The sequence below is a fragment of the Aythya ferina genome (assembly GCF_964211825.1).
Source record: "Aythya ferina genome assembly, chromosome: 2".
In the NCBI taxonomy this organism is placed as follows: Eukaryota; Metazoa; Chordata; class Aves; order Anseriformes; family Anatidae; genus Aythya; species Aythya ferina.
The window spans coordinates 66,974,588-66,986,096 of record NC_140297.1 but is presented as its reverse complement, the minus strand read 5'-3'; the positions used below and the strand labels follow the sequence as shown (position 1 = coordinate 66,986,096).

The window sequence follows — 11,509 nt, the reverse complement described above, 5'->3', positions numbered from 1 at the left end:
GGTGTAGGGCCATCTCCCACCTCCTTTTTGTCCCACTGTGCAGGTTTCACCCTGCTGAACACCACAGCCACTCACACTCACCCTCCATGAAGGAAGAGGGGGAGAAAATACGATGAAGAGATCAGGGATTGAGATAAGGACAGGGAGATCACTCAGCAATTATTGTCGTGGGCTTGGCATAAAGAGAATAATTTATTATATATTTATTTATTATATATGTTTAATATATAATATGTTATATTAATATATTATATATTTAATGTTATTTTATTTTATATAATTTATTGTTTATTATATATAGTTTATTGCCTATCACTAGCAGACTAGAACAGTGAGAAACTAAAAGCAAACCAAAAACATTTTCCTCCATCCACCCTCTTCCACATCCTCCCCCTTGAGTGGTGCAAAGGAACAGGGAAGGGGGGCTAGAGATACGTTAACAGGGAATGGGGGCTGCAGTCAGACCCTGATGCTTTGTCTCTACCATTCCCTCACAGTCACTCTCTGCCCCTGCTCCACATGGGGTCCTTCCCATAGGATGCCATCCTTCCCAAAGAGATCCTGCGTGGGCTGCCCACAGGCAGCAGCTGCTGCCTGCTGCAAGAACTGCTCCCACATGGCTTTGTACCACGGGGTCCATCCATCAGGAGCAAACTGCTCCAGCATGGGTCCCCCACGGGTGGCAGCTCCCCCCAGGCCTCCTGCTCGGGCTCCTCTCCACGATCTGCAGCTCCAGCCTGGGGCCTGCTCCTGTGCGGGCTCTCCATGGGCTGCAGCCTCCTCCAGGCCACATCCACCTGCTCCACCAGGGGCTCCTCAACGGGCTGTAATGTGGAGATCTGCTCCGCCATGGTGATTCATGGAAGAACTCTACAACTCAAAGCACATGAGTTATAAAGTAGGTATGTGGTTTATTTCAGTGCTGGGTGCACGCGGGATAGCTCCCAAAGGCATGCGCACCCTAATGCAGCAACTTGCTTTGGTTATATGCAGTAAAAGGTTACATATGCATGAAGTTTCCCAGTATGCCTATACATATTCATAACCTTACCCCACTTTGTATTAAAATTAGCTCCAAGAAGTAATTTCCATAAACTCCTCCCACCTGTGCTTGTGCAGTGCCTTCTGGTGGTGGCTGTCAGGGAGTTGTGGTTGATAACTCTCCTCTTTATCACCACTACTTGACCCCCTGCCTTTGTACAGACTCAGCTGTTCCTTGGCTCTTGTCCAAACCACAAGGTCAGTGTCAGCTGGTTTTTGAGACAGTTTCCCCATTTTGTCAGGAAACATCCTCTGTGAGGGGAACCGAGACTCCTTGTTTTGGTTAATTTGCACAGTAGTAAGCAAAGACACTCAGCAATATCTATTTTAATGCGATTAAACAAGCCTCCATTCTTCCATTCCTGGCTTTAATAATTATGATTGTTTTATTTAGAAATCATTAATGCGACTAAGCAAGCCAGTACTTAGATAGGAGACTGCGCGGGAATACCTAGCGTTGTAGGCCCCTGCATTTTGTCCCTTCTACTTCCGAGGCCGGACGGCGGCTCTGCCCCTTTTCATCCTTCCCTTTTCGGGCGGGGCGGGGCGGAGCAGGCCCGGCGGGCGGGCGGTCAGCTGACGGCGCCGGCTGCGGGCGAGGCGGGCCGGGTAGGAGCGCACTGTCTGCGCTTGCCTTGCCGCCCGGCATGCTGCGGCTCCTGCTGCCGGTGGCTGGCCTGGCGACACTCCTCAGGGCCGCGGTAAGTCGCGTCCCGTCCCGTCCCCTGGGCCGTTGGGTGCGGCTGTTAGCGGGCGTGGAGTGAGGGTCGTTTGGGAAGTGTGGGTGGAAAATGGCGTCTCTAGGGGCCTCCCCCGCAGGTGGAGGGTGCTGCCAGGTGTGCACTGCCTTCAGCACAGCTTTTATTTCCTCCCTACGGCCTCTGGGCCGTTATTAATTCACCTTTGGAGGGCGGGAGGCTATTTCGACGAGCTCCACTGGCAGGGGCTGGATTCTTCCCCCTTTGTGCCTCGGGGGATTCACTCTCCTGCAGGGGCGCTGTCTGGGCACCTGCAACCCGGTAAATACCCCCCCCCCGTCTGGGTGAAGCAGTCCTGCTGGATGCACCCCATCCCGCATTTAGCCTTGCTTTTGAAAGAATTAATACATCCCGAGGCCTAATTAAGAAAGCCTGGGAGGGGAAGAAGGACAGGAATTGAACTGCTGTTATCTGCTAGGGACACTGCATTAGCCGGTCCTATGGGGCAGCTGACTCTTGTGGGGTGCCACCACAGGGAGCTGTGTTTGCACTTCTGCCCTTTCTTAGCTTTGATTCCCTTGTTGTATCTTGTTGGAGCTGCACTGCTGCCTAACTGGAGGCATAGGTAAACTCAGAGGCTTGCAACATGTTGTGGGAGCTGTGCTTTGTCACTTAGGCCTTGAGCTCAAAGCAAAGTTTTGCTTTTTTCTTGATATTTGTTAATTGAGAAATACATGGAAGGCTAAAGCTGTGTGAAAAGCAGTGTGACCTCATGGGATATATTTATTTAAGGGAATTCAATGATAGTAATTATGGTCCCTGAGAGGGGTAGGGTTATGACTGAGCCTTGGAGCACTGCAAAGGTAATGAATAAGAAAGGGGAACTGATTCCAACTTCAGTGGTGTGGGAAGAAGGGTGCTTGGCAAATGTAGTTTAGGTTAATCTAATGGATTGGCTTAAAGCAGGTAAGATACTTGAAAAATATACAGTGCATTTCAGTAATAAGGTAATTTCCTGCTACAGAAGGTTGTAGAAGCAAACAGGATTCAACAAAAAAGATAAAACAAATTGAAATATATCAGGCTTATAAATAACCTGTAAAAGGACTAGGCAGGGGTGTGCCTTGTAACACCCCTAATGTAACAGTTTTATCACCTGGAGTAGTAGAGGATGAGCAGACCACAGGCAGTGGCCAGGATTGCATTCCTTTAAACAACATTCCTTATTGCTGTTGTCCAGATGGAGCGTAGCCTTGTGTCTAGAGATCCATGGATGTGAACCAGTAGGACACTTCCTATGTTCTTATCTTCCTAGCTTTATTTACTTTCTGCAGAGGCATGCATGTAAAATAGCATATTTTTTTTTTTTTTAAGAATGGTGTTGTAACAGCTGTGAGGCCTTAAGGAACTGAGACTTGGACACACGCTTTCTTTCTTAACCCATAGATTGTTGACCAAGCAATGAGAGAAGGGGTCTTTCTAAAGGTTGGTCTAGTCCTCAAAAATACAGCAGGGACCTATCATCACAGAGTTGCTAACAGGGATTTCCAGTATAATTCAGATGTAAATGATGCTTACTTGTTTGTTTTCAATCTGGAAGTGGAGATGCATTAGGTTTGCAGAGCCCGTTATGTTTTAATCCCTTTTCAATTTAATTGCATCCTGTTAGGATGCCAGGATATCCTGAAATAGGTGTCAGGTCTTAGGAACTGTACATGTAGTGGGAGTGGGCAGGAAGTGAGTAGCAAAACACAACGAGGGTTTCACCAGTCCTACCAGTTTTGAGGGCTTTGAGGAATCCTTGTTCCCCAAGGGATATCTCCATGTACGTCGCCTGCAGTTCCTAGGACCACAGCTGTATCTGGCTAGCTGTTCCAGTGGGTATTTCCCTGCTGCTGTTGTGTGTGTTTGTAAAGCCTCATATGTTCAGTAAGAATGATGCATGGTGATATGTGCTTTTGTGATGGAGCCAGATGCTTGGGAAAAAGAACATAAAACACGTGTGCTAAGTTCAGAGCAGAAGCAGCTTAGTCACAGAATCTGTATAGGGCTTTCAAATACTATGATTGCAAATAGTTTGGTGACTGTTACCAGCAGTTGTTGCATCACTGTTGTGATCTATTGTCAAATGTTTTTAGGAAGACTTAATGAGGAAATAGCAATAAAAAAATAAGGGGGAGGAATCATTGAGGCTGGAGGGCAGAGAACTTGGAAACAAACTGTCAGAACAGAGTATTTTTGGTTGACTATTTATCCCATGTTAGGATATTTCTTCCCTGTCTTTATTGTAGTTATTCTCTATGACGCAGTATCCTTGGTAGTGTGTGCAGCCTAGCAGATCCCTACTGCAGTCTGGGAAAAAGGGAATGTATGTAATATTTTAAAACGGCTGATACTGGTTCCTGGTTGCAGGCTTCATTAACCCAAGGCATCCCTTCATAATCACATTATTGTCTACTGGAGACTCCTACAGAGCAGAAGGGAGTGATCAGGAAGCAAAGATGATCTCCATCAAGCAACTGCCCCTTGAAGCAAAGGCTGCAGTGGCTGCAGGAGTGGTTTTCTTCTCCATGATGTTATCACGGAGCTATCTGGCAGAACAACTGGAGCTCAAGACGCGTCGTTGGCTTCTAAGGCTGCAGATGGCACTGTTTGCTAATTCTCTCATGTTGATAGGATCTCTTCATGTTTGGAGAAGCACAGTCACCATGTTCTACAGGTCTTCAGCTGCCAGCTCCTTCTGTTTCATGCCATGGAAAATAGCTGTACTGATGTTTCTAGCTTTGGCTCATTCAAGCTTCTTTACATTGCTATTTCTTGTTGCAGAAGAGCCCTATTTCTTTTCTTTAGCTGCCTACACTTGCCTGGGGGCCTATATCATTCTCATTTTCTTCCTCTTTGCTCTAGGCTCTGTAGAGCAGGCTTATAAGTTCTTGGCTGGGAGAGGCGCTAAGGCAGGCAGCAGCAATAAGAACAGCAGAACAGCTGTGAAGCCAGTTTTGGCAGTCATGCTGACTGTTGGGCTGACTGTCATTGGGCTATTAAATGCTTCCCAGCCTCCTACTGTGAATTCAGTGGAGATTCCAGTTTTCAAGCTGCCCTCAACAATGAACAATCTGAAAGTGGTGTTGCTTTCAGATATCCACCTGGGGCCTACAGTTGGGAAGACCAAGCTTGCAATGATTGTGCAAATGGTTAAGACTTTGAAACCAGATATCACAGTGATTGTTGGTGACCTGACTGACTCCGAGGCAGAGATCATACGACCAGCTGTTGAGCCTCTTGGAGAACTTAATTCCCCTCTGGGGACTTACTTTGTCACAGGAAACCATGAGTACTACACATCAGATGTTGGCAACTGGTTTGAGCTGTTAAAATCATTTAACATTCGGCCACTCCACAATGAGAATGTGAAGATTGTTTCGCCAAAGAGCCCTGATGATTGGTTCTGCCTGGCTGGTGTTGATGATATTGAGGCAGATGTATTGCGCTACTCAGGGCATGGCATGGATTTAAAAAAAGCTCTCAGAGGTTGTAGCAGTGAGCATGCGATTGTGCTGCTAGCTCATCAGCCAGTTGCTGCAAAGTGGGCCCTTCACGAGAGACCAGACATAAATTTAATTCTCTCAGGCCATACTCATGGAGGGCAAATGTTTCCACTAAATGCTGGGGCTTATTTTCTGAATCCCTTTTTTGTTGGCTTGTACAAAGTTGGGCAGAACACCTTTGTCTATGTCAGCCCAGGGACGATGTACTTTGGAATACCCATGAGGTTGGGCAGCAGAGCTGAAATAACAGAGATAATTCTGCGCTCTCCTTGAGAAGTTTCCCATTTGACAGACTTCTGCAATCATTTTTGGTCAGTATATTGGTTCTTCTGCTCAGAAAGCAAATCCTTTTTCAGGGAAGTAATAGAAATGTGTCAGGATGGACTACAACAGGTTGAGTTAAGTCTGAGGGGAAAACCAAATTTATCTTAGGTGTATGAAACAAATGTTGAAAATACTGATGAAATTAACACTTAAAGTTCGTTATTATGGAGATTCTATGTTTAAAGACAACACTGCAATGGAGACGATGCATGTACTGTGCATGTTTAGTAATACCTGTGGCTAATTCACATTTCACTGTTTATTACACGTGAGGCAGCTGCCTTATCAAATCTCAGACCTGTGAAGGTTCTGATCTCTTGCAGTGAAATCACACATGCATGTTTTGTAGAAGGGACTATGGAGTGTCCACAGAATATCCATTCCAAAAGTCTTACAACAGAGAAGTTACAGGAAAGGAACAGTTGTACTTCTTTAGGATGTCTTTACTGCACTGTCTGTGTGCAGCATTCAGTGGGGCTCCAGGTCTGGGCTACTTACCAATACTGTGAGGTGTTAGGCAGCAGTTCCTGAAAAGCATTTTTTTTCACCATTGGGAAGTTGGGGAAGCTAATAGTAAAGGATCAAAATAGCTGTCTTTCTGCAGGCATTTTCCTCAGAATAACTGGGCATCTAGTAATTCCTGAAAGCAGCTCTAATAAAAGCAAATGAAAAAGAAACTCTTAATGTAATTTCTGTTGCTGTTTGAGCATTCAGTACCTCCTTTTGTAAAGCCCAAAGCTGAAATAATCAGGTCAGTTTGTATTTTTGTTTATGCTTAATTTCTCTTCTGTGATTTGTCTTTTATGAGAGTAAGGGGATGTTATTTGAAAGCGATGCAAATGATATTCAGTGGGTTAATGCTTGAACTTTGTTTAACGTTCTGAATTTCAAGTAAGCGATGTCTTTAAGGAAACGAAACTCTGTAGCAAGTGACTTTCCTTAATAGCATTTTTATATCAATATCCTTATTGTATGATAAGCACATAGCAGATTAACTACTACAGGATAATGAGCTATGGGGAATTTCTCTCTGCCTTTCCTAGAATGGCTTAACACAAATTATTATCACTGGGAAATATGAATGATTAGAAAAATCTTAAACATTTTTGCTTTCATGGCTCATACAGGAAAGACAGGTTGTAAATTAATATGTGTATGTTCTTAGGCTGATGAAACGGTTTTCTTCTGCACATCTCCCCCTCCTCCCCTTCCACCTCAATTCAGCTATATGAAATGCCACAAACAACACAAGCCATGGGACAAACGAGTTCTATGCTTGCAGAGACAAAGCTGAGGATGGGAGGACCAGAACTGTGGTGTTCAGTATTTTCCTGCCTTCCCATGTGATCCTGAGCCAGACACTCTTCTGTTTTACTCTTCAGTGCCTGTTCCTGTTTTCAGTGCATGTTTTAATTTTGTGGGAGAGATGTGTATGTGGGGGGGTATTTGAAGAGTACTGTGAGCTTTGTAAGGGTGAGAAGTTCTGTAGGTGAAGTTCTCAAGTCTCACTTCATTCACTCCCTTGAACCCCACCCAAGGTGGAGTTTTTAACTACTTAGCTTTTTTTGGTATCCTATTCCTCTGTGCGAAGATCTTGTATTTTTACTAGCAGGAATACTGAGCGATACTGTAAGGACATACTAGCAAATGTGTCATGTGCAATGGAAAGTGGGTGGAAGAGCTAGAGAAGCCAGTCCTCTTAATCTGAAAACTCAATGCCTGACCCAGGAGGCTCTTTACTTGTTGGACTAGATCATTCTGTTTCCCAGTACCTATAACTTTTTTTTTTTTTTTTTCCGTGTGCTTTTGCAACAATACATACTTCTGCTCAAGTATCCTGCAGCTTTCACATGCATTTAGCACTTCCCATTGTCAACACAGTATCCTTTTGGGATTCTTTTCCATCAGACATCTAGTTTAAAATGGCCTTAAGTAGAAAGAATCTCCATAGCTTGTAACCCTCTGTGTTACATCAAAATACCTTAATTTGAAAGCTCTGTTCTGGATTGGGTAATGTAGGGTATTCCCTCTAGGCCAGAAGTCCTGGGATTTTGGTGTATTTACAGCCTTTTGGTGTATGTACAGCCATTAACTTGTTATTTTGAGTTATTGTGTTAAGTCAAATTTCTTTGCTAGTTTCCTTATCAGGAGGCTTTTGTAGGACTGGTTTTAGATGGCATTAATTTCTAGCAACAAGTTACCAGTCTTTTTATTTATTTTTCCTCCTCCTGTTCTGCTTTTTATTTCTCTCCTCCTTCTGTCCAAATGTGTACAGAAACCTGGCTGAAGAGATCCTTCTGACCCTGGAGTACACGGATGACTTCTGCATTACTTTGTGTGTATGTGCTCCTCTTCGCATTCTCTCAGGAGCAGATGTGGTCACACTATCATTTCAAAAATGTATTAAATTCTCTCGATGTAATTTAGTTACTTTTTAAAAAAACACCTGCTTCTTAAAGTTTTGTTGCTTGATGATTAGTAACACTTAAAATGTTTATTTCCGTGCCAGAAAACTTCAAAGCCTATTCCTACTTTTTTTTTTAATTATATATGGAAAATATCTTAGATCAACCATTTTCTTGATAGTAAGAGGAATTAATCTTTTCTAAAAGCTCTCAAAGACAGCAATCCATAACTGTCTTTTGAAGATTTTTCTATGTTTGTTCCAATTTGAGTCATATGACTGATTTAGATCCGTGTTCAATATTACAGATGACAAAAGTTGCTGTACTGCTTATTTTTTAATTTTTTAAAATATTTTTTTGTATTTTTTTTTGTATTGGATGTATTTGATCTGGAGAACTTAACTGAAGGAATGTATATTTCTTCCTACAGAAGGCCAGTTTATTAGGGGGATTGGCTGGGGCCAGGGTTTATTACCATCAGAATAATACCAGAATAATATAATCACTTTATGAAAGTTATATTTATTACAGTATATAATCAGTGGAGGTTGGTTTTGGAAATATGTAAATTGTGGTATAACAAATGCTTTAAATGTTGGGATTTAATAAAAACTTTATTACCAAGAAAGATGCCTCTAATGACCTTTTATTCTATACTAGTATTTATTGTAGCAGATAACTCTGAATAGTTTTGTTATAAATGAGGCCTGAATATTTATAAAACAAATATTTCTAAAAGGTATAAAAGCTATAAAAGGCACAAAAGGCAAGTAAACAGTGCTGGGTGTGCGGGGAGTCTGCGCTCCACCAACACGCACACATGAACATCAAACATTCTAAATACATGTATACAGAACGTTGCTTTACATAATAACACAAGTAAACAATCCTTTAAGTTCTGTAACTTAACAGTCTCCATTTTCCATTCCTTTTGAACAATGTCTTGCTTTAAGTTGTCTCCTTTTCAAGGCCAATAGGCCTGGATCAAAAGGCATGTCCAGGTCAGCAGGGGGCGTAACAGCAAAGGCCTTCAATGGCTGTAGCAGCAGAGGGGCCCATGGCGATGGCGTAGCAGTCGGATCAGTAAAGGAGCCCACAGCTCCCTCACTATCTAGCAAACCACATGCTTCTGACTGTGGTCCCACAGGGCTCTTTAAGGCCTCAGGGATTGCTCGCCAGGTGCCGAGCAATCCCACTGCAACCTTGTCATTTCTAGTTGCAGAGTCCCACACCTTGACCTCAGTTTGGTCCCATATTTGAGGCTCATAAACTGTCCAATTGTTAATAAGGAGAATAAACTGTACGGTTACCGGGACAGTCTTTGTTCCTAAGGATATATGATTCCCCATAATGCGCAACTGCTTACCAGCGAGGGGCAGTTGTGTGCACAGGTCCGCTTCTCTCAGCTCGAGCTTCTTCCCAGCTCCGGTGTGCCCATTTCCAGCGACTTTCTGTACGACCTTCTCTGAGCAGTTTGCTGAGTTCGGCCAAACCTATCTTCATGAGGCAATCAAAGTGCCTGTTCCCGTCCTGGTCTCCGTCCTGCTAGCCTGTTCCTCTTCACTCCTTTTTTCCTGCTTCTTTATTGATGACATAACTTCATCGCATCGTGTTGCTGTTTTTTTTTTTTTTTAATCTTGAGGGCAGGCTCCCCTCTTATACCCTTCTCTCCACAGCAGTTCTTTTCAAAACAACTTTTCATTGGTCAAACAACTTTGAATGTAACAACAACAGCAAACCCCCAGAAACTTCCATGCCTTAACAGCTGGAGAACAAGAAACCAGAGACTGCATGGAGTCTCCTGAACCACCCTTCATTGTTCCCTCTAAACTCCTTTATATTCCTGATGGCCTCATCGTTAAGAGCCTAATGTTATCTCAACCCCGGGACCTTTCCAACCCCAATGGCCACACTCTCAAATCTCCCCCTTCTTTATTAATATCAACCATTTTCTCGACATGAATTACCACTCCATATAGAACAGTTTTAATACCTTAGTTCTATTTATGAGAAAAAAGCTACTGACTGTAAATCTGACTAGGTTTGGAAAAATCTTACACTCTCACTGCTAACGAGGTGTGGAGGAAAGTGGTAAAAATAAGGCTGCTGTTAAATTTGCCCAGTACCTACTACTATTGGGAAGAAGTGTGGGCTGAAGAGGTGAGGACATAAGGCAAAGAAAACCACTTTAAGGGCAGAGAAAGGATAAAGAGCTGTTAGTTTTGGATGGGGGAAGGGGGTGCTGGGGGAGCAGCAGGTTTGTGATTCTCAGTTTTGATGGGGGTGGAGAAAGAGGTGTTCTGGCTTTGAATGGTCATCATGGGATGCTAGAAAGCTCCTGGGGTGGAGAGGCTCAAAGAGGATTTGTATCCACATTTGTGTCCTTTCCGAACAAGGTGAAAAAACTCAGTTTTCTAAATTTGAAGAATGAGATTCTAGTGGCTGCTAAATGACTGACAGGTTTATGTGGTGAATCTATGAAATTTCTTTGTAAAAAGTTGGGAGAAATGCACATTAAAAAACATTGAAAGAGCATTAATGCTGCAAAAGCAGCTGCTTACTTGATTTAAGAAAGGACAGAACAGATTCTCTAGTGCCTCCCTTTACCATGTGAGTGTATTCTGAGTGCAGCATTATATCATTGCCTCTAAGGGCTTCAATCTTTTATCTGACCATTATTATGGTGTGTTATATATGGAGTAAAGTTGTACCACCCCACTGTAGTCACCTCCTCCTTGGAGTCTAGTCTTCAAATGTTTGTAGAGGCTTATCTCACTGAGTTGCTCTTTTTAATGATAGTCTAGGTATAGGTATGTTTACTCTGCAGAAAACTGGAGGAAGAAATTGCTGTTTGTGCATATGTATCTTAAAAAACAAAACAAAACACTTTGCACTCTATCTGGTAGTTTGTGCTCTTGTCCTTTTGGATTTTGACATGTTAGTCTGGCTCCTTTTTGCTGTCCTGTTGCACAAAGAGTATGCTCTTGGTTGATGGTAGTGTCCAGTTGTTGGCCAGGAGTCTCAGTATTTGCAGTATCTGCTGCATACCACTTCTTCCATTCCTTTCACTTTACTCTTCCTGTAGTTGTACGCACTATTACAGCAGAATTGTCTACCAGTTAACAGAGAGAAGTGGTTTCAATGTGAAAGTTTTTCAAAGCCATATGTGGTCTGTTGGGGATACTGTAGGGATATCTGTAGGGATACTTACTCTTGAGCAGAAGTCCTTAGATGGTGGATGGCTCTTGTGTAGTTGGGGGTCACCAGGAGTTATATCATAGTCTATATGTCTGTTGTATTTCTTTGTCACTTTTGTTTCATGAAGTCAATTTCCTAATTGCTGAGCTCTGCTCTTAGTACAAGGCAGGCCAAGGCCCACCTTTTCAAGAATAAAATAGACCAGTGCCATTCAACAGATTTTAATTTACAGTATTAAAAGATGCACTTCATTTGTAGTTGCAGAATATCCAATTCAATGTGGGATTTGTTGGGC

The 11,509-nt window shown here is 43.0% G+C and overlaps 2 protein-coding genes across 6 annotated transcripts in view; both read left to right on the top strand.

Moving 5' to 3' along the window:
• The first annotated feature begins 1,606 nt into the window (after positions 1-1,606).
• GLB1 (galactosidase beta 1) overlaps positions 1,607-11,509 on the top strand; it is a 51,168-nt gene continuing 41,265 nt past the window's right edge. For both annotated transcript variants that reach the window (XM_084511570.1, XM_084511569.1), the window contains exon 1: positions 1,607-1,742. In XM_084511570.1, coding sequence (XP_084367696.1) covers positions 1,689-1,742 — 54 coding nt within the window. In that variant the 5' untranslated portion in view covers positions 1,607-1,688. The remainder of the gene's footprint in view (positions 1,743-11,509) is intronic.
• On the top strand, positions 1,626-8,644 carry TMPPE (transmembrane protein with metallophosphoesterase domain). 4 transcript variants are annotated; one of them, XM_084511585.1, is made up of 3 exons: positions 1,626-1,742; positions 4,152-5,598; positions 7,887-8,644. In XM_084511585.1, the coding sequence occupies exon 2, from the start codon at positions 4,241-4,243 to the stop codon at positions 5,558-5,560; it is 1,320 nt and encodes a 439-aa protein (XP_084367711.1). In that variant the 5' UTR covers positions 1,626-1,742; positions 4,152-4,240; the 3' UTR covers positions 5,561-5,598; positions 7,887-8,644. The 4 variants fall into 4 exon arrangements, with proteins under 4 accessions (XP_084367711.1, XP_084367709.1, XP_084367712.1 ...); XM_084511586.1 differs by lacking the exon at positions 1,626-1,742 and adding an exon at positions 1,936-2,060; XM_084511583.1 differs by having other exon boundaries at positions 1,627-1,742; positions 4,152-8,644.